Source organism: Hemitrygon akajei, chromosome 10, assembly GCF_048418815.1.
Source record: "Hemitrygon akajei chromosome 10, sHemAka1.3, whole genome shotgun sequence".
Classification (NCBI taxonomy): Eukaryota; Metazoa; Chordata; class Chondrichthyes; order Myliobatiformes; family Dasyatidae; genus Hemitrygon; species Hemitrygon akajei.
Genome location: NC_133133.1, coordinates 3,418,679 through 3,442,916, shown reverse-complemented (window position 1 = coordinate 3,442,916; position 24,238 = coordinate 3,418,679). Strand labels below are relative to the sequence as shown.

The window sequence follows — 24,238 nt, the reverse complement described above, 5'->3', positions numbered from 1 at the left end:
CGTCGATTGCACGGGTTTATCCTCCGGTGTTCCAGTTTCCTGCCACAGTCCAAAGATATACCGGGTAGGTTAATTAGTCACTGTAGATGGTTCTGTGATTAGGTTAGGATTAATTGGGTTTGAGGGGTTGCTGGGGCAGTAAAGCTCGAAGGGCCGGAGTGAAGAGATTCAGGATAGGACGGGTGGTAAAAAAGCAAAGATAGCGTGCAGTCAGACTGTCAGGAAGGTGCAGGAAGATGTTAGAACAAAATTGCAGCCAGCAGTGCATTAGGGATACAGCATCAAAAAGGGTAGCAAATACAGAACACAAAGTGTCATATCTCAATGCACGGAGTATTAAATAAGGTGGATGATCTTGTGCACTTTTACAGATTGTCAGGTATGATGTTGTGGCCATCACTGAATTGCGGCTGAAGGATAGTTATAGTTGAGAGCTGAATGTTAAAGGTTACACATTGTGTCAGAGGGACAGAAAGGGCAGCAGAAGGGGTGGTGTGGCTCTGCTGGTAAAGAATGGCATTAAATCAGTAGAAAGACGTGACATAGGATCAGAAAATGATGAGTTTTTATGGGTTGAGTTCAGTAACAGCAAGGGTAAAAGGACCCTGCAGGCCTCCAAATGGGAACAGGGAAGTGAACTATAGATTACAATGAGAAATTGAAAAGACATGTCAAAAGACAATATTATGATAGTCATGGGAGATTTTAACATGCAGGTAGATTGGGAAAATCAGGTTGGTGATGGAACCCAAGGGAGTGAATTTTTTGAATGCCTATGAGATAGCTTTTCAGACCAGTTTATCGCTGAGCCTACAGTAGATCACCTATACCGGATTGGGTCTTATATAATGAACTGAAGGCAATTCTGAAGCTGAAGGTAAAGGAACCCTCAGGAGGAAGTGATCACAATATGATTGAGTTCAACTTAATAAGTTAATAGGGAGAAAATAAAGTCTGACATAGCAGTCTTTCAGTGGAGTAAAGGAAATTACAGTGGTATGAGAGAGGAGTTGGCCAAAGTAAATTGGAAGGAGATGACAGCAGAGCAGCAGTGGCTTGGGTTTCTGGGAAAAAATAAGGAAGATGCAGGACAGATGTATTTCAGAAACAAAGAAATACTCAAATGGCAAAATAGTACAAACATGGCTGACAAGGGAAGTGAAAGCTAATCTGAAAGTAAAAGAGAGGGCATAGAGCAATACAAAAATTAGTGTGAAGATAGAAGATTGGGAAGCTTTTAAAGACCTACAGAAGGCAACTAAAAGAATCATTAGGAGAGAAAAGATGAAAAATGAAAGTAAGAAAATGAGGCTGGAGAAATAATAACTGGGGGCAATGAGATGGCAGATGAAGTAATTGAGTATTTTGCATCTGCCTTCACTGTGGAAGACACTAGCAGTGTGCCAGATGTTGAAGGGTGTGAGGGAAGAGAAGTGAGTGCCATTACTATTACAAGGGAGAAGGTGCTCAAAAAGCTGAAAGACCTAAGGGTACATAAGTCACCCAGACCAGACGAACTACACCATAGGGTTCTGAAAGAGGTAGTGGTAGAGATCGTGGAGACATTAGTAATTATCTTTGACAAATCATTAGACTCTGGCATGGTTCTGATGACTAAAAATTGCAAATGGCACTCCACTCTTTAAGGAAGGAGGAAGGCAGCAGAAAGGAAATTATAGACCAGTTAGCCTGACCTCAGTGGTTGGGAAGGTGTCGCAGTCAATTGTTAAGGATGAGGTTATGGAATACTTGGTGACACAGGACAGGATAGGACAAAGTCAACATGGTTTTCTTAAGGGAAACTCTTGCCTGACAAACCTGTTTGAATTCTTTGAGACTTCAAGCAGGATAGATAAAGGTGATGTAATGGAAGTTGTATATTTGCATTTTCAGAAGGCCTTTGACAAGGTGTCACATATGAGGCTGCTTACAAAGTTAAGAACCCGTGGTATTATAGGAAAGTTACTGGCATGTTTAAAGCATTGGCTAATTGGTAGGAAGCTGTGAGTGGGAACATTTTTTCTGGGTGGCTGCCGGGACTAGTGGTGTTCTGCAGGGTTCACTGTTGGGACCACTTGCTGTATATCAGTTATTTAGATGATGGAGTATATGGCCTTGTTACCAAGTTTGCAGATGATATGAAGATTGGTGGAGGGGCAGGTAGTGTTGTAGAAACAGATAGGCTGCAGAAGGACTTAGACAGATTAGGAGAATGGGTAAGAGAGTAGCAAATGAAATATAATGTTGGAAAATTCATTGTCTTACACATTGGTAGCAGAAATAAATATGCAGACTATTTTCTAAATGGGGAGGAAAATCCAAAAATCTGAGATGCAACGGGACTTGGGGGTCCTTGTGCAGAACATACTGAAGGTTAACTTGCAGGTAGAGTCGGTGGTGAGGAAGGCAAATACAATGTTGGCATTCAATTCAAGTGGTCTAGAATACAAGATCAGGGATGTGATGCTGAGGCTCTATAAGGCACCAGTGAGGCCTCACCTTGAGTATTGTGAACAGTTTTGGGCTCCTCGTCTAAGAAAAGATGTGCTGGTATTGGAGAGAGTTCAGAGGAGGTTCACAAGGATGATTCCAGGAATGAAAGGGTTATCATACGAGGAACGTTTGATGGTTCTGGGTCAGCACTCGCTGGAATTCAGAAGGATGGTGGAGGGGATCTCATTGAAACGTTCTGAATGTTGAAAAGTCTAGACAGTGTAGATGTGGAAAGGATATTTCCTATGGTAGGGGAGCTTAGGACAAGAGGGGTCACAGCCTCAGGATTAAGCAGCTTCCATTTAAAACAGAGATGGGGAGAAATTTCTTGAGCCAAGGATGGTGAATTTGTGGAATTTGTTACCACAGCCATCTAAGGAGGCCAGTTCGTTGGGTGTATTTAAGGCGGAGAAAGAAAAGTTCTTGATTGGCCACATCATCAAAGATTATGAGGAGAAAGCTGGGGAATGGGGCTGAGGAGGGAAAAAAAGGATCGAGCATGATTGAATGGTAGGGCAGACTTGATGGGCCAAATGGCCTAATTGTTCTCCTATGTCGTATTCCACACTAAAATGGATAAATAAATAAATAATCAAGATCCTATTAACCACTGCTTTAAATATACACAATGATTTGGCTTCCAAAGCTGTCAATGACAATGAATTCCACAGATTCACTACCTCTGCCTAAAGAAATTCTTCATGTTCTAAATATTCCAGGGGTTCCCATGCAGGGTTCATGGATGGTTCAGTTAATAGTAGGGGTCTAAGGCATAAAGAAAGGTTGGGAACCCTGCTCTACTCGGAGACTGTGCATTATGCTGGAAATCCTGGAAATCCTGTGCATTATGCTGGAAATCCAAAGTGCTCAAGGAACTCAGCAGGTCTGGCAGGGAATAAACAGTCGGGTTTCAGGTGGAGACGGCTAGATGCTGCCTGGCCTGCTGAGTTACTCCCGAACTCTGTGAGTTACTCTAACTCTGCTCCTGGGGTTAGGCTCTGCTGGTTACATTAAAGTGGGTGAAAGGTGACCAGGGCACCATCCCGACTTCGTGTTCACACTCGGTGACTTCAGAGTTCAAAGTAAATTTATTATCGAAGACATACTTGTCCCACATGCAACCCACGATTCGTTTTCTTATGGGCATTCACAGTAATTACAAAGAAACACCTTAGAATCAATTAAAGACCACACACACACACACACACACACACACACACACACACACACACACACACACACACACACACACACACACACACACACACACACACACACACACACACACACACACACACACACACACACACACACACACACCCGACAATCAATGTGCAAAAACGGTAAACTGTGCAAAAACAAAACGAAAGAAATAGTGATAATAATAGTCATAATAATAAATAAATAGATTTCCAGAACATGAGATGAAGAGTCCTTGAAAGCGAGTCCATAGGCTGTGGGAACATTCCAGAGTTGATATGAGAGAAGTTGCGTGAAATTATCCTCGCTGGTTCAGAAAGCCGGTTATTGAGGCGTAATAGCTGTTCCTGCTATCGCGGCTCATCTTCGCATGGATTTAGTGAAAAGCCGCTCTCCCTCCCCTCCCCTCCCCTCTCTCTGAGGAGCACCTGGGTTTGTTCTCGCTCCAGTCGCAGACAGACAACTCTGCAACGCAGGGAGATGCCTGGGCTCGGGCGCTGAGCACGTTCCGTCTGCTGTTGTGCGCTGTCAGACTCGCCAAGTCTGGGGTTCGGGCTCGCTGGCTCCGCTCACTAGCAACCCGTACGCGACACGTCTAGCTGTGTGACTTTGACGCCAGTACTGCGGTTGTGTGTGTGTGTGTGTGTGTTTAATATATTTATATATGTGTTGAATATAATTATTATTGGGACATGAAGGGAGACTGGTCGCATCTCCACCTGGTGTACGGATCACCGGCTCTCTAACCGGCTGCTAACGGCGGCGGGGCTGTTATAGAGGGTCTCTCTCCGTCGTGTAGGAGAGGGAGAAGCTGTTAATCCCGGAGCGGGCTCACAGGGAGGTGAGCGACGAGGTAGACAGGCGGCAGGCAGCTGGTTTAACAGGTGTTTGGAGATGAGCAGGCAGCGGTGAGAGAAGGGGCGCGGAGTGAGTTCCTTTGGACTTGCCCGGAGTGCTGAACCCACCGAGAAATACTGGCGATGGCTCTCGGTGTGTGGGAGAAGAGTGGACCCCAACAAAACGGCGCTGGCTCGCAGTGGTAACGATGTCTCCCTGCAGCAGACCGGCGCCGGCTCTCTTCGGGAGACGATGGTGACTGAAGATTTGAAGACTGAATTCAAGACCAGATTCGCTCTTCGCCCAGCGCTTGTCTGAGTCGGAAGCCTTGCTGCCTCCTGTCCCACTGCGTTGCAATGGCTGCAGCCATCGCCAGCTCCCTGATCAGGCAGAAGAGACTCGCCAGGGAGCACAGAGACCGATCGATTCCCTCGAGGAGAATAAGCAGCCCCAGTGAAAGCAAAGGCATCTGCGAGAAGCACTGGTTCGCCGTCTTCTCCAAGGTCCGGATCTTTGGGTTGAAAAAGCGACGCCGGAGGCGACCAGGTTTGACCCCCCCCTCCCTTCCGCTACACTCACCGGCTTCCCGTGGGGAGAGGACAGTGCCCTTCCATGCCGAGGTCCGGTCCAGCCTGTCCCTGTCTTCCTGGCCTCTGCACAGACCAAGTTGTGTGGGAGCAGAGGACAGAGTTGGCCATGGACTCGGGTGAAGGCTGAGAGGGTCGGGCTCCACCGGGGTGGGTGGGGAAGAGTTGACGGTGTCTACGGACAGAGTGGTGGATTACCACAGGCCCGGCACCGCAGGACCCTCTTCCCACCGCCCGAACTTAACGGTGGGATCTAGGAGATCACGACTCCCCAACAGAGGCAGACAGCGGGGCCAAGCCTCTGGGTGCCCAGTGCCCGGTGCGTCCGGATGTTCAATATCCGAGACGTCCAGTGTCCCCGAGTGTCCAATGTCAGAGTGCCCGATTTCTCTGGTGTCCAGTGACGCCCCCCGCCCCACCGTGTCCAATGTCCGGGACGTCCAGTGTCCCCAGGTGTCCAGTGTCGGGGTGCCCGGTTTCTCCGGTGTCCAGTGACCCCCTGGTGTCCAATGTCCTGTCTCTCCGGGTGTCCTTTATCCCCCCCCCCGTGCCTGATTCCGGGGACGTGCCAGCGGGCCCAGACAGTGCTCTGACTATACGGGAGCGCTTCTCCCCACCTGTAGCCCCCAAGATACCTGGGACACAGCTCCCGAAAGCAGCCAAAGTTCCTGACGAGCTTCCGCAAACTTGACGTCTCGGGACGCCCAGTGGGAAGCCAAGGGCGCCCTGCAAGGCCACCGAAAGAGCAGAACGACCTTCAGTTCCGCTGTTCCAGGGACGCGGGTTCGATTCCGACCTGGACTGCTGTCCCTGTGGAGTTTGCACGTTCTCCCTGGCTGGATTTGTTCCTCCGCTTTAACCCACACCTCAAAGACGTGCCGGGAAATAAGTTTGCGGAGGCTCTCCGTGTGACGGACTCGACCGTAGATCGAGGTCCCAGCTGTCTGTCTTTAAGCAAGTCAGGGCAGTAAGATACGGGGATCAAGCTGTTGGCCTTGGGCAGGCTTCCCTTCTCCACGCACCTGATGAAGCCAAAGGAACGGTAGGGACCGATACACCTGGTACGATTTAACAGTCAGGTTGAATTCAACATAGGACTCCAGCTCCGGAATTTTTCTCGGGGTTTACCCCCCTCCCCCAGCCTTCCCCATGAGCGGGTAAGGCAGTAAGACAGCAGAAGCCACGGCTGAGGAGCCCTTTATGGCCACCGAAAAAAGTGAATTGGTTAAATTACTTGGTAGTGTAGTTGAAGTGGGACGTATGCGTGGCACTAGGAGGTGAGGTGGGGCTGTTGGATTGTTCCCCTCCCCCTGAGAACCAGTGGTTACAGGTATAAGATGGCAGAGTACAGAACACAGGAGCAGAGTTAGGACATTTGACCCATCCAGACTTCGCCATTCTCTCATGGCTGATTTATTTTCCCTGTCAACCCCATTGTCCTGCCTTCTCCCCGAAATCTTTGACACTCTGCCTAATCAAGAACCTGTCAACCTCTGTTTTGGAGACTTGGCCTCCACAGCTGCCTGTGGCAATGAATTCCACAGATCCACCAGCCTCTGGCTGAAGATTGCCACCCATCTTCCCTCCTCATCATTGCTGTTTACTTATAGAGGCGTGGAGGGAGACCCCATGACCCAACCTGTTGCTACTGCCCTCATCAATCTAACCCGAGCTGTGATTGGCTGGCTGCTCAGTGGTGTTTACGGTAATCAGCATGCACAAGATGGGCTGAAAGGTCTGTTTCCATATGCCTGTGACTGACTGCAGGCAGGATGGACAACAGAAGTCATGTCCAGTATTCTCTGGAGACTGGGTACAATTCTAGCAATGCAGTTGTCTGAAGTACAGCAGTAACTCCTATTTCAGTCCACAAAGGGTTAAAACAGTATTATTGCAGTAATAGTGGTGTACATGGTGTCTACCGATTTATTTATTGAGATACACCACCCCGATTTAATCCTAGCTTAATCAGGGGACAATTTACAATACTCAATAAACCAACCAGCCAGTATATCTCTGGACAAACCAGAGCACCGGGAGGAATCCCACGCAGTCACAGGGAGAACATACAGATTCCTTACAGGCAGTGGCGGGAATTGAACCTGATCACTGGTGCTGCCACGCGCTGTGCTACCCACTACACCACCATACCACCCGTCATTTACTGTGGTTCTCTGCCTGGTGCAGTCTGAGCAGATCCTGGGTTGAGGTTCCAGGCAGCCTGGTAGGTGTGTCCAATGAACAGGTCCCTGGGATTGATCCTTTCATCCGTTCTGAGCCTTTCCACTTGAATTCAACACGCTGCGAGAGGAGGAAGGCAGTTGTCCTCAGTGTGGTTTCCAGAACTTGTGGCCACTTTATTAGGTACACCTGTACTCTGCATGTTAATGCTAATCAGCCCATCATGAGGCAGCCACTCAATGCATAAAAGCATGCAGACATGGTCAAGACCAGTTGTTCAGACCAAACATCAGAATGGGGAAGACATGTGATCTAAGTGACTTTGCTGGACAGGGTGGATTGGGTATACCATGCACAACAGTCTCTAGAGTTTACAGAGAATGGTGTGAAAAACAAAAGCAACAACCAGTTCTGAGGGTTGTTGATGACAGAGGTCAGAGGAGAATAGCCAGACAGGAAGGTGACAGTAACTCAACAGAGATGTGCAGAAGAGCATCTCTAAAAGCACAACACGTGAAACCTTAAAGTGGATGGGCTACAGCAGCCATGAACATACACCCAGTGGCCATTTTATTAGGTACAGGAGGCTTGTAATGAAGCAACCCTTGGGTGTGTACAACACTAATTGGCACAGATGATCATAAACAAAAGAGATGTTGGAAATCCAGAATAACACTCAAAATGCTGGAGGAATTCAGCAGGTCAGGCAGCATCTATGGAGAGGAATAAACAGTCAATGCTTTGAACCACCGAGACATTTCAGTCCTGGTGAAAGGTCTTGGCCCTAAACTTCGACTATCTATTCCTCTCCATAGATGCTGAAAGAAATGGTCATTTTCTGTGGGAGGAATATTTGAGGCACCAGAGTCTTTCCAAGAGTCTGCAGGAGCTCAGTATCAACGTTTCTGAGGGAAATGATAAAAATGGGCATGGTTAGGCTCCATTTTATGCTTTGATGAATCCACTCTCTTGTGGGCCAAGGGCATCTTATGAAGAAACTGTAACTCTTCTGTATGCATGACTGGTAGGCTGCTCTTGGGAAATGCATGTATTGTGGTAACATATCATCCATCAGAAGGAAAAGGCCAGATATATGTTCGCAAATAGGTACAACTGAGTGTTTCCTTTCTATCGAGCAGCACATTTCAATATCTGGTCCCTACTCTCCTTCAGAGTCACGTGTCAAGGCATTAACACTTTCCACAGAATTTCAGCTAGATTTGACTCTCTGTGCATTCAGAATCAGAGTCAGAAACAGGCTTAATATCGCTGACATATCTTAAAATTTGTTGTTTTGTGGCAGCAGTATATTGCAATAGATAATCATAAAAATACAATAAGAAGTATACATACACACACACACACACACACACACACACACACACATATATATATATATATAGATATATATCTATATATATATAAATGAAATAGTGCAGTAGATTCAGAACACAGAACATTGAACAGTATAGCACAGGGACAGACCCTTCAGCTCACAATGTTGTGCCAAACCAATTAAATTAGGAATTAATTGGTTCACTAAACTAATCCCTCTGCCTAAACAATGTCCGTATCCTTCCATTGACCTCACATCCCTGTGTCTATCCAAATGTCTCATAAAAGTCTGCAATGAATCTGCCTCTACCACCACCCCAGGCAGCGCATTCCAGACACCCACTACTCTCTTTGTGAAAAACTTGCCTCTCACATCTCCTTTGAAATTACCCTCCTTCACCTTAAGGGAGTACCCTCTGGTTCATTTTGTGACCTCAATGTACAAAGTGCATTTATTATCAAAGTATGGACACCGTATACAACATTCAGATTCATCTCCTTACAGGCAGCCACAAATCAATAGAATCCACGTAAACCCCACACACCAAAGACCGTTGTACATCCAATGTGATAAAAAAGAACAAATCATGCAAACAATAAAAGTAAACAAATAATCCACAGAGCATGAACCACAGAGTCCCTGAACGTGAGTCCACAGCCACAGAGCCAGTTCAGTGCCGAGGTGTGTAAAGCCTCTCAGAGCAGTGAGCTCAACACCTTTTTGGGTCTTCCTCAAGAGATGGGGAGAATATAAATTTCACAGCAACAGTTCCACAGGTCTGACCCTTCGAGTGCCTTTCTGTTAGTATTCCAGTCATCTCGGGCTTTGAATGTCAAAGAAAACAAAACCATGAATGTGCGCAGTGATCTGCATTTTATTTCCCAGTGCCCGCACTGTTCTAACAGAGATCTCAACTTTCCTTTACAGAGCCTCAGCTTAAAGGCATCGTAACCAAGTTGTACAGCAGACAAGGCTTTCACCTGCAGTTACAACCAGATGGCGTTATCGATGGGACGAAGGAGGAAGGCAGTAGTTACAGTAAGTGTCACCGGTATCAGATGGGCGTGAGTGGGCTGCAGTGGCCACATTTCAGCTCTTTTGTTTTAAGGAGTTCAAGGTATTTCAGACGAAGATTAAGTGAGAGCGCTGCTCCCTGTGATGTGTCTATTTACCTGTTTCTCCAGTTCCTGTGGACCATTTGGATGCCTGTAATATTTGTATGTTCTTCCCGTGTGTGCGTGGGTTCCGTCCGGTTGTTCCGTTTTCCTCACAGTCCGAAGTACTGGTCGGTAGGTTAATTGGCCATTGTAAATTGTCCTGTGATGAGGCTAGGGTTAAATTAGTGGGTTGCTGGGCAGGGCAGCTCAGTAGACGGAAGGGTCTGTTCCACACTGAATCTCTAAATAAAATAAAATAAAGAATATACCCCTAGCAGTGTGATTCCCTCCCTCCTTTAGATTCCAAGCCAAATCAGTGGAGCCTGATTTGAGAGGATGTTACCATAGTAACGGACTGTTTGATTAACATTGGAATGGCACCTCAGAATCAGAATCGAATCAGCTTTAATACCATCGCACATGCTGTGAAATTTGTTAACTTAGAGGCAGCACTACAATGCAATGCATGATAGTATGGAAAATAATAAATGAATTACATTGAGGGTATATATGTATATTAAATAGTTAAAATAAAATAGCAGTGTAAAAACAGAAATGATAAAAAAGTGAGGTAGTGTTCATGGGTTCAATGTCCATTTAGGAATTGGATGGCAGAGGGGAAGAAGCTGTTCCTGAATTGCTGAGTGTGCTTTTAGGCTTCTGTACCTCCTCCCTGATGGTAACAATGAGAAGAGGGCATGTTCTGGGTGCTGGGGGTCCTCAAAGATGGATGCCTCCTTTCTGAGGCACTGCTCCTTGATGATGTCTTGGATACTACGGAAGCTAGTACCCATGATTGAGCAGACTAATTTTACAACTTCCTGTAGCTTCTTTCAGTCTTTGAGCAGTAGCCTCCCCCCAGTGCCAGACAGTGATGCAGCCCCTCAGAATGCTCTGCATGATACATCTGTAGAAGTTTTTGAATGTCTTTGGTGACAAACCAAATCTCCTCAGACTCCTAATGAAATATAGCTATTGTCTTGCCTTCTTTATAGCTACATCAACATGTTGGGACTAGGTTAGATCCTCAGAGATCTTGACACCAAGAAATTTGAAATTGCTCACTTTCTCCAGTTATTATTGCCCTGTGAGGATTCGTCGTTGTTAGGTCGTATCTGGAATTTCCAGTTGGCGGACGATTTCCTTCCGTGCTGCTCTGACATATTGAGAAATCATGGACTGGCAGGTTACAGCAGCGGTTTGCCTTTGGCTACTGCCGGGTGAGTTTAGAGAGATCACCACCTCTTGTGGGATGACCAGGACATCTACGTGTCTTGTCGTGCTCTTAGCGTTCCACCAACGCCTGCTGGCCTGTCTTCTTGACCGTTGGGCCATTAATCGGTCTCCTCCGCTCAATCTGCCAGGGCCACACTTCACACGCTGGGACAGACAGATCCCCTACCTCACCGAGGGTCAAAGACCCGTCGGCTACCCTCAGCTGGTTTGCCCTGTCTGCCGAGACGGTTTGCCGGGGTGTGGCCGCTGCGTGTGTTACAGCTACTTGGAGCCACAGGTGAGAGCTGAGCGCCGGGGGGGACCAAAGGTGGATGAGCTGCCCTGAAAAGGGCACGGCAGGCCCCCCCATCAGAGGGGCTACCCCTCCCTAGACACCCCATACACCCTCTATGAGGATTGGCTTCTCTTTTATACTGTAAAGTTCTGTCTGGGGACATTCATTCAGATTTAATTGTCACATGTGCATCACAACTTTAGTCCCTACGATTGGAGAGTGAGGGGAGATTTGGTAAAGGCATACAAAATTATGAGGGGTATTGATCGGGAAAATGCAAAAAACTAGAATGAGAGGTCATAAGTTAAGGTGAAAAGTGAAATGTTTAAGGGGATCACTCAGTGCATGTTGAAGCGAGGAATGATCTGCCTGTGAAAGTGGTGGATGCGGGTTAGATTTCAACACTGATGAGGTTTGAATAGGTACATGGATGGGAGGGGTATGGAGGGCTATGGCTGGGTGCAGGTCGATGGGACTAGGCATGTTAATAGTTCAGCCCAGACTAGATAGGCTGATGAGCCTGCTTCTGTGCTGTAGTGTTCTATGAAACATGCAGTGAAATGTGTGGTTGCCGTTAATAACCAACACACCCAAGGATTTGCTTGGGGGGCAGACGGCTCATGTTGCCACACATTCTGACACCAACATGACGTGTGCACCATGTTCCACAGAACTACACAAGCAGCAAAAACAAAACACCAACAGCAAAACTAACCCCTTTTCCATCTCTCCTTGTCACACTGAGGCAGGCCTCTAACCCTAGAAAGGCTAGCCCTGGGCTCCAGTCCTTGTCCACAGATTCTCAGACTCATGGATACCAGGCCTCTAACTTGGTATTTCATCCCAGGACGCATTGTGGTACATTGTGAATCAACCAGTGATTCTATAACTCATTCCGTAGAATGCCCTACAAACATTCTGTGTCTCTGTACTTATGGAAAGTTTCTTCCTTTGTTAAACAATGTTGTCTTACTAATGTTTAGTGAGACTTTAACAAAAAATCTTGGACTGTTTTTGGTTGCACTTCCCAAATTATTGCAAATTTTATTTTCTGAAATGCTAATTTCAGCATCACAAGAATCAGCTTTTCTCTAGACAGTCTGGATTTGGTCCCAGTCATATCCTTATCCAATGGTATCATAAACAATACTATAATATGATCACTGTATTTACTCAGTGGCTCCTTTACCTCCTGTACCTAGTAAAGAGCACAAACTAAGTGTATGTTTGTGGTCTTTTGCTGCTGTAGCCCACCCACCACGTTTGGACATGTGCGTTCCAAGATGCTCTTCCGCACACCGCCGTTGTAACGTGTGTTCACTTGAGTTACTGTCTCCTCTCTGTCAGCCTGAAACAATCTGCCTACTTTCGTCTGACCCCTCTCATTAACAAAGCATTTTCGCCCACACAACTGCTGCTTACTGGATGGATTTTCCCACACGCTGTCTATAAAATCTAGAGTCTGGTGTGCATGAAAATCCCAGGAGATCAGCAGTTTCTGAGATACTCTAACCACCTAATCTGGCACCAACACGATCATTCCATGGTCATAGTCACTTAGATCACATTTCTTCCTCGTTTTGATGTATTGTCTGAACAACAGCTGAACCTCTTGAGCGTGTCTGCATGCTTTTATGCATTGAGTTGCTGCCACTTAATTGACTGATTAGATATTTGCATTAATGTACAGGTGTACCTACTAAAGTGGCTACTGGGTATTTTCCCGTTTGTACCTTGTTTCATTCTCCTTTACTTAGTTCACATGAAATTCTCATTCCTTTCATCGTACAGAAAGGATGCATACACATGTCTGAAACATGATTTCTTTTCCTATATTTAATTCAAGTATAACTGAGTCATATGAAGCAAGGTTAGCAGAGCTGGGACTTTTCTCTTTGGAGCATAGAAGAATGAGAGGGGACGAGAGGCATAGATAGGGTGGATAGTCAGTACCTGTTTCCCAGGGCACCAATAGCAAACACCAGAGGGCATATGTACAAAATTAAAGGAGGGAAGTTTAGGGGTAAGTTTTTTACACAGAGCGTTGTGAGTGCCTGGAATGACTTGCCAGGGATGGTGGTGGAGTCTAAAACATTAGGGGTATTTAAGAGCCTCTTGGACAGGCACATGATGAACGAAAAATGGAGGGTTATGGGGTAGTGTGGGTTTAGTACTTTTTTTAAGGATTATATGGGTCAGCACAACATGGAGAGCTGAAGGGCCTGTACTGTGCTGTAGCGTTCTATGGTTCTATGAAGATTGTTGGAAACACTCAGCAGGAAGGGCAGGATCTTTGGGAAGAGAAACTATTGATGTTTCAGGTCAGGGAGCCAGTTTGTCAATTTCAGAGAGATGTTAAACTCAAATCCAGGGGTCTCATTTTTATGCCAAAGTTGTTGAAATCTGTATGATGTGTGCACTACATTGAATTATATTTTGTTACCTTATGTACGGTAATATTTTGGTTTATTTGCTGCGTGTGTATATGTTTTGTGGGTGCTCCGTGATCCGGAGGAATGTTATTTCGTTTGGTTGCATATATATACAATTAGATTGGAATAAAGTTGAACTTGAACCTGAGAGGACAGTGAGGGCAAACTCGAATGGAAATTTGGAAGGGGGATTTGTGCAGCAGAAAGTAAGTTCCAGGTAATGGAGTATAAGCAGAGGAATGGGACCATGTGGGTTAACCACTGGCCTCATCGCACCATCTCTTTACTCTCCCCCCACACTTTCAATCTGCCCATCACCCACACATGCCCCCCACTGATTTCCTCTCCGCCCCCTTGCTCCCCTCTCCTCTCCTGTCAGATCCCAATTTCTTTCGGCCCTTTGTTACTTCTACCTCGTACCTCCAGCTTCTTACGTTATTCCCAGTGCCATAAAGCTAGAAGATGTAGGAGTAAGATTAGGCCATTTGGTCCATCGACTCTGCTCCGCCATTCCACCATGGCTGATTTATTATCCCTCCCAACACCATTCTCTTGCCTTCTCCCTGTAATCTTTGACACCCTGACTAATCAAGAACTTATCGTTCCTCACTTTAAATAAACCCACTGACTTTCCTCCACAGCCACCTACAGCAATGAATTCCACACTTCCTCCCTTCCCCTTTCCTCAGCTGCCTATCACCACCCCCTCACCTGGATCTACCTATCACTTGTCACTCTCACCCCCTACCCTCCCCCATCCTTTTACATAGCCTGTCTCTGCTCCTTCTGACCAGGATCTCGACTCCAAACAGCCCAGAGGCTGCCTGAACTCCTCTAGCTCCTTCAAAGTGTTGGCATGTGAAGGGCAGGTGCCCTCCTTCCATGCCATGAAGTGTGATAACAACCTGACTGAATGGATAAAAGCTTGGTTTATGGTGGAGAAAGTAAATCTGTTTCGATTTCAAGCTGTAGTATATTGTAGCCTGGTTTATATGTGAAGTAATGTATAGAGGCAGAAAAGAGGAAATGCAATTGAAATTCCATGGGAAGAAATTGATTCATTATCAAATTCAAGTTCAGGTTTAATTGTCATTCACCCATATGTGAATACCATGAATACAGCCAAATGAGACAGCGTTACTCTGGCCAAGGTGCCAACAGGCATATGCAGTACAAAGCACACATGTAATTATAATGTTTTTGCAGTAAACATACAGCCACAGAAAATGAATAATCTAGCCCAAGTTCCTGAGGGTCATGGCCTGTAGATTGATGGTGCATTGGGATATTGTCAGCAAGAACAAGCTCACAGCAGTCTGCAAAGTCAATTTTTACCAATTGCACATCACATTGATACATTCCAATTGTGTGAATGTGCAAATTCAAAGATCTTTCTGTGAAGTTGGTTATTTCCTCTGCAATATAGTAAACAGTGACACGATAGCGTAACGCTTTACCTCACCAGGTTCAATTCCTGCCGCTGTCTGTAAAGAGTTTGTACGTTCTCCCCTGAACGATGTGTGTGTTCTCCAGGGGCTTCAATTTCCTCCACATTCGAAAGGTGTATGGGTTAGGGTTAATTGGTCACATGGGTGTCGTTGTGTAAACCCGTTGGGCTGGAAGAGCCTGTTACTGTGCCGAATCTCCAAATCAGAATCAGGTTTAATAACACTGACATGTGTCATGTAATTTGTTGTTTTGTGGCAGCAGTGCCGTGCAATACATTAAAAAATGTGTACATTACAATAAAATATTTACAGTATATATAGATATACAAAAAGAGAGCAAAAATTGTGAGTAATGAAGCTCAGTGAGGGAAGTTGAGGGGCAGAGACAGGGTAGATGGAGCAATGGAGGATGAGAGGTGATCAGAGGCATTGAGCAGACAGCCAGAGACTTTTTCCCAGGGCGGAAATGTCTAATGCTAGGAGGTATAATTGATGGAATGTAGTAGGGAGAATGTCAGAGGTGGTTGTTTTTACACAGAGAGTCATGGATGCATCAAACACTCTGCCGGGGGTGGTGGTAGAGGCAGAGCATTAGGGACATTTAAGAAACTCTTAGATATGTGAATGGATGATAGGAAAATGGAGGGTTGTGTGTGTGGGATGGAAGGGTTAGATTGATCTTAGAGTAGGTTGAAGTGTCGGCACAACATGGTGGGCCGAAGGGCCTGTTCTGTGTTGTAATACTGTGTCTATATTTGTAAAGAAATGTTTTTCACATTTTTGTTTTGAAGTACTGTACATATCTCACTGCTTACTGACTTAAGCCCATCACCACTACTGGGGTGTAGACTGCTGATAGCCTCTGTCCTGGGCCAGGCTTTCCTTGCTCTCCCAGGGTTGAGTCTGTGGAGCTTCTAGTGTTTCCGTAGCTCTGAATTTTTATGGGATGGGGTCGCTCGCCCCTTGCCCAACCCTCCTCCTTTCGCAGCTGGGATCGGAAACGTTCATGGCAGAGTCAAGTACATATCTCAGCTCCTTTTGCAACCTCCGAATAAAGAAATAACTTGATTAAAGACAGGAGCTGGTCATTAAGATTGTCCAAAGCTCAGCAATTCATTATCTCCGATGTCTGCACACACAGCATCCCAAGGTAGAGTGATTACAAGAGTTCCACATGGTATCTGGGCATATTTACAAGGAGGGGTGTTGGCGCGTGGCCTAGTGGATAAGGCATCAGTCTAGTGATCTGAAGGTCACTGGTTCGAGCCTCAGCTGAGGTAGTGTGTTGTGTCCTTGAGCAAGGCATTTAACAACACATTGCTCTGCGATGACACCGGTGCCAAACTGCTTGGGTCCTAGTGCCCTTCCCTTGGACAACATGGTGGCATGGAGAGGGGAAGGCCTACAGCTTGGGCAACTGCTGATCTCCCATACAACCCTGCCCAGGCCTGCACCCTGGAAACCTTCCAAGGCGCAAATCTATGGTCTCACGAGACTAACGGATGTCTATCTATCTTACAAGGAGGGATAATCCCCTCTTCAAATTGTAAGTAAGAAGAAGATATGACACATTCTTTAAAAATGCATTAGTAAATCTAAATTGGTGGCTAAAATCAGATATTAATTTCAAAACTCAGACTTGAAAAAAGAACAATTAATCTGCTCTGTGAAACCTTGACCTAGAATAGTTAACGAAGCTGGATTTGGATTATTTATTATCAATATGGGAGGGCTGCAGAAGCCAGCCAGTGATATTAACATTTAATATGTTCATATCTAATTCATTTCCACATTTTAATGATGGGTATAAAGTAAATGACTTGACACCTTGCTCAAGAGAATGAAATGGAGCATTTACACGGGTGATTTAAGCTTTCCATGTGATCACATCACAACAGTTGTGAGTTTTTATTTTGACATTTCTCTGCTTATAGGTCATGGAATTGCTTTTATCCTGCTGCAATTAATGCAGGTAATGGCAGTCCTTAAATTTGCAATGCCAGTGAGCCTCTGTGATGTGGGAAAATATGATTGCCATGGTGATTACTTCCAGAGACTAGGAATTCTGCTTCTTGGTTTTCCCACAGTTTAATTAGATAAAATTCAAACGCCCACGCACTGCCAGCAGTGCAGGCACAGCTCAGCCACAGAAAGCACATCTCTCCCTTCTTCAGACTGCACCGGCACTTGTCTGTCCTTCCCGGACAGGGTCTCAGCACCCGTGTCCTTAGACTGTAGCGTTCCTCTTCTCCATGATAGCGTTGGACCCACAGGCATTCAGGACTTTTGACAGGAGAAACACACACTAAATGCTGGAGGAACTCAGCAGGTTGGGCAGCAACAGTCACCATTTTGGGCTGAGACCCTTCAACCAGACCATAAACAAAGGGGGCAGAAGCCAGAATAAAAAGATGGGGACTGTGGAAGGAGGACAAGCTGGCTTCCTCCCTTTTCCTTTCCAGTCCTGATAAAAGGCCTTGGCCCAAAATGTCGACAGTTGAATTGAATTGACTATTTCTTACATCCTTGAGGAGCAAAAATCTTTACGTTATGTCTCCATCTAAATGTGAAATCATAGAAATTTATAGTAATTTATAATAAATAGAACAGTCAATGTAATATAGAATACACTCAAATCAGCGTGAGTTCATCAGTCTGATGGCCTGGTGGAAGAAGCTGTCCCGGAGCCTCTTGGTCCTGGCTTTTATGCTGCGGTACCATTTGCCTTTCCATAAATGTTGCCGATCACGCTGAGTTCCTCCAGCATGTTGCGTGTGTGTTGCTCTAGATTTCTAGCGTCTGCAGAATCTCATGTGTTTTTGACAGGATCAACTGGAGAGGCACTCGAGGGACTTTAATTTTCAAGACTCCCAGGAATGGAAGTGATTGGATATTCTGGAGAAAGAAGCACCCTTAATATGTTGAGGCACCCAAATCTCCACCCTACCAATTTCATGATTCCAAGGTTCTGAACTGCAAATAACATAGGGAAGGAAACTCAGTCTCACTCATCCACCCCCAACCACACTGGACAAGGATCCAATATTTATGGTGGTCCTATGTAATCTGTGACCTAACTGCGTGCACCCATGTCTATGAAAGTATTGTAAATGGAAATTAATAAACAACTGACTCAATAATGTTTGCTACTTGACAGAAAATTCCACACTTCTGCCCTGCCAGTGTAGAAGGATAGGAATGAAGGCATATGACATGCTTGACTTTATTAGTTGAAGAGTCATATCACAACTTTGTAAAACATTGAAATCAGAAACCCATAATTTATCAGTTGGGTACCTCTTGTACCTCCTGTTTGTAATAAACTGGCCACTGAGTGTATTTTCATGGTCTTCTGTTGCTGTAGAAGGTTCGATGTGCGTTCGGAATTGCTCTTCTACGTGTTGTTGCTGTTCCTCTCTGTGTCTTGTGGTGCATTGGGAAACATCCTTCTTATTTCTTTAGCATTTGTCTGTTTTTACAAGGTCGAGTTGTTAGTTTGATGCCAAACCCGGCACGGAATGGAAGTGTGCAGCAGCCAGTGCGATTCGAACCCGGATCCATTCACCTTGATGTCCGGTGTGGATGCCACTGCACCACTGGCTACAACACTGTTATAGCACAGTTATCTGAATTACTGTTGTCTCTCTGTCATAAATCTTTCTGGCCATTCTCCTCTGTTCTCTCTTATTAAAAATACATTTTTGCTCACTGAACTGCTGCTCACTGGATCTGTTTTGTTTCTCTCACCATTCTCAGTAAAATCTGGAGACTGTTGTGCATGAAAATCCCAGAAGATCAGCAGTTTCTGAGATATGCAAACCACCTTGTCTGACACCAACGATCATTCCACGGTCAAAATCACCTAGATCACATTTCTTCCCCATTCAGATGTTTGGTCGGAACAACAGCTGAACCTCTTGGCCATGTCTGCATGCTTTTGTGGATTGAGTTGCTGCCGCACGATTGGATGAGCAGGTGTACAGGTGTACCTGATAAAGTAGCCCCTGAGTGTGTGACATGAAACTCTTGGTTTTGCAGCAGCAGCACAGTGCAAAGGTGTGAAATTACTGTAAATTTTAAAAATATGTAAGTAATGCAACAAACAAGGAATAATGATGTAGTGTTCATGGAGCATTCAGACATCTGATGGTGAGGGGAAGAAGCTCTTTCAGAACCTTTGAGTTTTGGTTTTCAGACTCTAGTACCTCCCCACTACTGTTAGAAACAAGAAAAGAGCACGTCCTGGATGGGGAAGCCATTAATGATGGGTGCTGCTTTCTCGAGGTACCACCACCTCTTTTTCCCGAGGTTGAAATGTCTAATACCAGAGCACATGCATTTAAGGTGACGGAGGGTAATTTCAAAGGAGATGTGAGCAGCAAGTTTTTTGACACACAGCGTGGTAGGTGCCTGGAATGCACTGCCTGGGGTGGTGCTAGAGGCAGATACACGAGGTTTATAAAATTATGAGAAGCACAGGTAGACAGTTGATGTCTCATTGTGGTTGAAATGTCTAATATTAGAAAGCATGTGTTTAAAGGAGAAGTGTTTTACACAGACAGTGATGTGTACATGGAATGCACAGAGGTGGTGGTGGAGGCAGATATGATGGAGATGTTTACTAGTCTTAGTATGATGGAAATGACCTGCCGTGGGGTTTGAGTATGATGGAATACATTTCCCTTCCTGCTATAATTGCTCTCACAAGTACTGTAAATACTTCTGAGTCCTGATGCAATGTTTAATCCCAAAGTATCAGCTACCCTTTTAGCCAATCTTCTTTTGCACATTGTTTGTTTGTCTTTGCCTGTAGTATTTCATTGACTCTATTGTGGTTCTTTATATCTACAGTGACGGCCTGCAAAATATGAATCCCAGGTTGTATATAGTGAAATAGATACTTCGGTAATAAATTTACTTTGAATTTGAACTTTGAAGATGAACATTGTAAAGAGTGGAGGGATATGAGATATAAGGCATAAAATATTGGAGCAGAAATGGGCCATTCAGCCCATTGAGTCTGTTCCGCCATTCCATCTTGGCTGATTTATTATCCCTCTCAACCCCATTCTCCTGCTTTCTCCCTGCAACCTTTGACACCTTGACTAATCAAGAATCTATCAACCTCTACTTTAAGCATACCCAATGACTTGGCTATCCACAGATTCATCACCCTCTGGCTAGCCATTCCGTATCATCTCTGTTATAAATGGACATCCCTCTATTCTAACACTGTACCCTTGAGTCCTAGATTCCCCCACTGTAGGAAAGATTCTTTGCACATCCACTCTGTTGAGGCCTTCCAATATTCAATAGGTTTCAATGAGATGCCCCTCATTCTTCTAAACTCCACCAGATACAGGCCCAGAGCCATCAAACACTCCTCATGTGTTAACTCTTTCATTCCCAGAATAATTCTTATGAACCTCCTCTGGACCCTCTCTAGTACCAGTGCATCCTTTCTTAGATAACCATATAACAATCACAGCACGGAAACAGGCCATTCCGGCCCTCCTAGTCCATGCCAAACTCTTAATCTCACCTAGTCCCACCTACCCGCACTCAGCCCATAACCCTCCACTCCTTTCCTGTCCATATACCTATCCAATTTTACCTTAAATTACACAACTGAACTGGCCTCTACTACTTCTACAGGAAGCTCATTCCACACAGCTATCACTCTCTGAGTAAAGAAATACCCCCTCGTGTTTCCCTTAAACTTTTGCCCCCTAACTCTCAAATCATGTCCTCTCGTTTGAATCTCCCCTACTCTCAATGGAAACAGCCTATTCACGTCAACTCTATCTATCCCTCTCAACATTTTAAATACCTCGATCAAATCCCCCCTCAACCTTCTACGCTCCAATGAATAGAGACCTAACTTGTTTAACCTTTCTCTGTAACTTAAGTGCTGAAACCCAGGTAACATCCTAGTAAATCGAATAAGGGGCACAAAACTGTTCACAATACTTCATGAAGCCTCATCAGTGTCCCATCAAGCCTCAGCATTCCATCCTTGCTCTTAAATTCTAGTCCTCTTGAAATGAATGCATTTGCTGTCCTTACCACCAGCTCAACCTGCAAGTTATCCTTTAGGGATCCTGCACAAGTCCCTTTGCAACTCTGTTTTTTGAATTTTCACCCTGTTTACAGAATATCTGCACCTTCAGCGAAGTGCATGACCATACACTTCCTGACATGATATTTCATCTGCCACTTCTTTGCCCATTCTGCTAATCTGTCTAAGTCCTTCTGCAGACTCCCTGCTTCCTCAACAGTACTTGCCCCTCTACCTATCTTTGTATCATCCGTAAAGTTGGCCACACAACTATCAATTCCATCATCCAATCCATTGACATAAAAAGAAGTGTTCCCAATACAGACCCCTGAGGGACAACACTAGTCACTGGCAGTCATCCAGAAGAGGTTCTCTTTATTCCAACTCTCCTCTCCTATCGGATTCCTGGATATGGATCATGTGCAGGCAGAAGGGATCAGTGTAATTAATTGACACAAGATTGTTGGCCTAAGGAGCTGTTCCTGTGCTGTATTGCTCTATATTCTATATGTAGAAGTGTTACCCTGAAAGGCTTTTAGACACTCCCTCCTAATCCCAGAGTCCATGACCAGCAGGTTTCCAAGGGGAGCATTACAGCAGGGCTAAGAGTGGAACAGGGGAGGTGTAGTTATCTCGTCAATAAACACAAGAGATTCTGCAGATGCCGCAAGTCCAGAGTAACACATACAAAATGCTGCAGGACCTCAATCCATCAGGCAGCATCTGTGCAGGGAAATGAGCAGCTGATATTTTGGGCCAAAACCCTTCCTCAGGACTGCAAAGGAAGGGGTATTTGCCAGAATAAGATGGTGTGTTGAGGGGATGGAGGACAAGCTGAAAGGTGATAGAGGAAGCCAGGTGGGTAGGAAAGGTGAAGGGCTGAAGAAGAATTTCCCAGTGGCCAACTATTTTAATTCCAATCCCCATTCCCATTTTGCCATGTTGGTCCATGGACTCCCCTTTTGCCATGATGAGGAGACTCTCAGAGTGGAGGAGCAACACCTCATATACCATCTAGGTAGCCTCCAAACTATCGACTTCTCCTTCCAGTATTTTTCCTCCCCCTTCCCTCTTCTTCTATTCTCCACTCTGGCCTCTTTATTCCTCCCCTCATCTGCCATATCACCTTCCCCTGGTGTTCCTCTTCTTTCCCTTTCTCCCATGGTTCACTCTCCGCTCCTATCAGATCCCTTCCTCTCCAACCCTCTACCTTTCCCACCCACCTGGCTTCACCTATCACCCTCTAGTTTGTCCTCCATTTCCTCCCCTCCCCACCTTCTTATTTTGGCATCTTTCCCCTCCCTTCCCAATCTTCAAAAAGGGTCTTGGCCTGAAATGTTAACTGTTTATTCATTTACTTAGACGCTGTCTGAGCTACTGAGTTCCTCCAGAATATTGTGTATATTACACCTCTATCAAGTCATCTCTCATTCTCCATCACTCCAAAGAGCAAAGGCCCAAACTCGCTCAACCTATCCTCACAAGACGTACTTTCTAATCCAGGCAGGATCCTGGTAAATCTCCTCTGCACCCTCTCGAAAGCTTTCATATTGGTAGAATGTTCATTGTGAAACTTCTGATTTCTGATCATCTGCAGATTTTGAAAGATGCCAGTGTAGCTAGGTACGATTATTAAGGTGCATTAAAGCGAGGATTGGTCCTCTGAGAAACTGGTGGGGGAACCCCACTCTTTACCCCAGCCCTTCCAGCCCAATCAGAAAGGCAACAGTTCATGACGGCTCTCTGCCTCTCAGTCAGCTCATGTCCTTCACTGCCAAAGCCACTGTAACCCCATGACCTTCCACTGGACTAACTAGCTTATTTCCACCTGGGAGTGGGCTGTCATCTGGCTACAGATTTGAGTCAGGCTGGTGTCACACTTGGCGCTCCCCACCATTGACGTGGAACACCGGCACAAGAAAACAACATTCATCACAAGGACCCCCACCATCCAGGCCATTCGCCCTTCTTACTGCTGCCACTAGCAAGGAGGTAAAGGTGCCTCAGGGCCCCACACCACCAGGTTCAGGAACAGTTATTACCCCTCAAGCATCAGGTTCCTGAACCAGCATGGATAACTTCACTCAACACAGCACAACCTACAAACTCACTTTCAAAGGTCTCTAAAACTCATGTTCTCAGTATTATTTTTTATTATTAGCATCATTTCCTTTATTTTGTACGTCGGTTATTCATCAGTCACTGTGTATAGATTTTCATAACTTCTATTGCAGTTCTGTGTAAATGCCTGCAAGAAAATGCATCTCAAGGTAGTAAATGGTAACACATACAAACCTTGATAATAAATTTGACTTTGACTTTGGTATTTTGGGAATAAATCCTGCAAATGAAATTCTCCTTCATGGGACATTGCTGGCTGTTTGTAGGTTCAATTGCAAAGTTTCAGAGAAGTTTGGATGGTACATGGATGGAGGGCTGTGATCTAGGTGCAGGTCAATGGCACTAGGCAGAATAATATGTAGTTCAGCAGGGACTAGATAGGCCGAAGGGCCATTTCTGTACTGTAGTGAACTCTGACCCTGTGACTCTATGATGGGTGTACAGTTGTTTGTACAGCACCTCCAGATAAAGCTTTTCAGATAAGTAAGTGGAAGGCAATAATGTCAGGTTGAATGAGTGGGAAGGGGAAGGAGGGATGAAGATAGAAATGTTAAAGGGCTGGAGAAGAAGGGACCTGATAGAGAGGAGAGTGGACCATTGGAGACAGGGAAGGAGGAGGGGCACCAGGTGGAGGTGATAGGAAGGTAAGAAGACGAGTGGAGGTGAGAGGGGATCCAGAGTGTGGAATGGAAGAAGAGAGAAGGGGGAGGGGGTGGCTCCATTATGGAAGCTACCTGTGAGAGGGACATTGACAATTTCTTACACACACACACACACACACACACACACACACACACACACACACACACACACACACACACACACACACACACACACACACACACACACACACACACACACACACACACACACACACA

The 24,238-nt window shown here is 45.4% G+C and overlaps 1 protein-coding gene across 5 annotated transcripts in view; it reads left to right on the top strand.

The window, feature by feature from the left end:
• fgf13a (fibroblast growth factor 13a) overlaps window positions 1-24,238 on the top strand; it is a 489,639-nt gene that overhangs the window by 314,206 nt on the left and 151,195 nt on the right. For 4 of the 5 annotated variants that reach the window (XM_073057755.1, XM_073057751.1, XM_073057753.1 and 1 more), the window contains one exon: window positions 9,562-9,672. In XM_073057755.1, the coding sequence (XP_072913856.1) occupies window positions 9,562-9,672 (111 nt within the window). Of the gene's footprint in view, window positions 1-4,171; window positions 5,077-9,561; window positions 9,673-24,238 lie in introns of those variants that run through there. The other variant, XM_073057754.1, reaches the window with a different exon arrangement.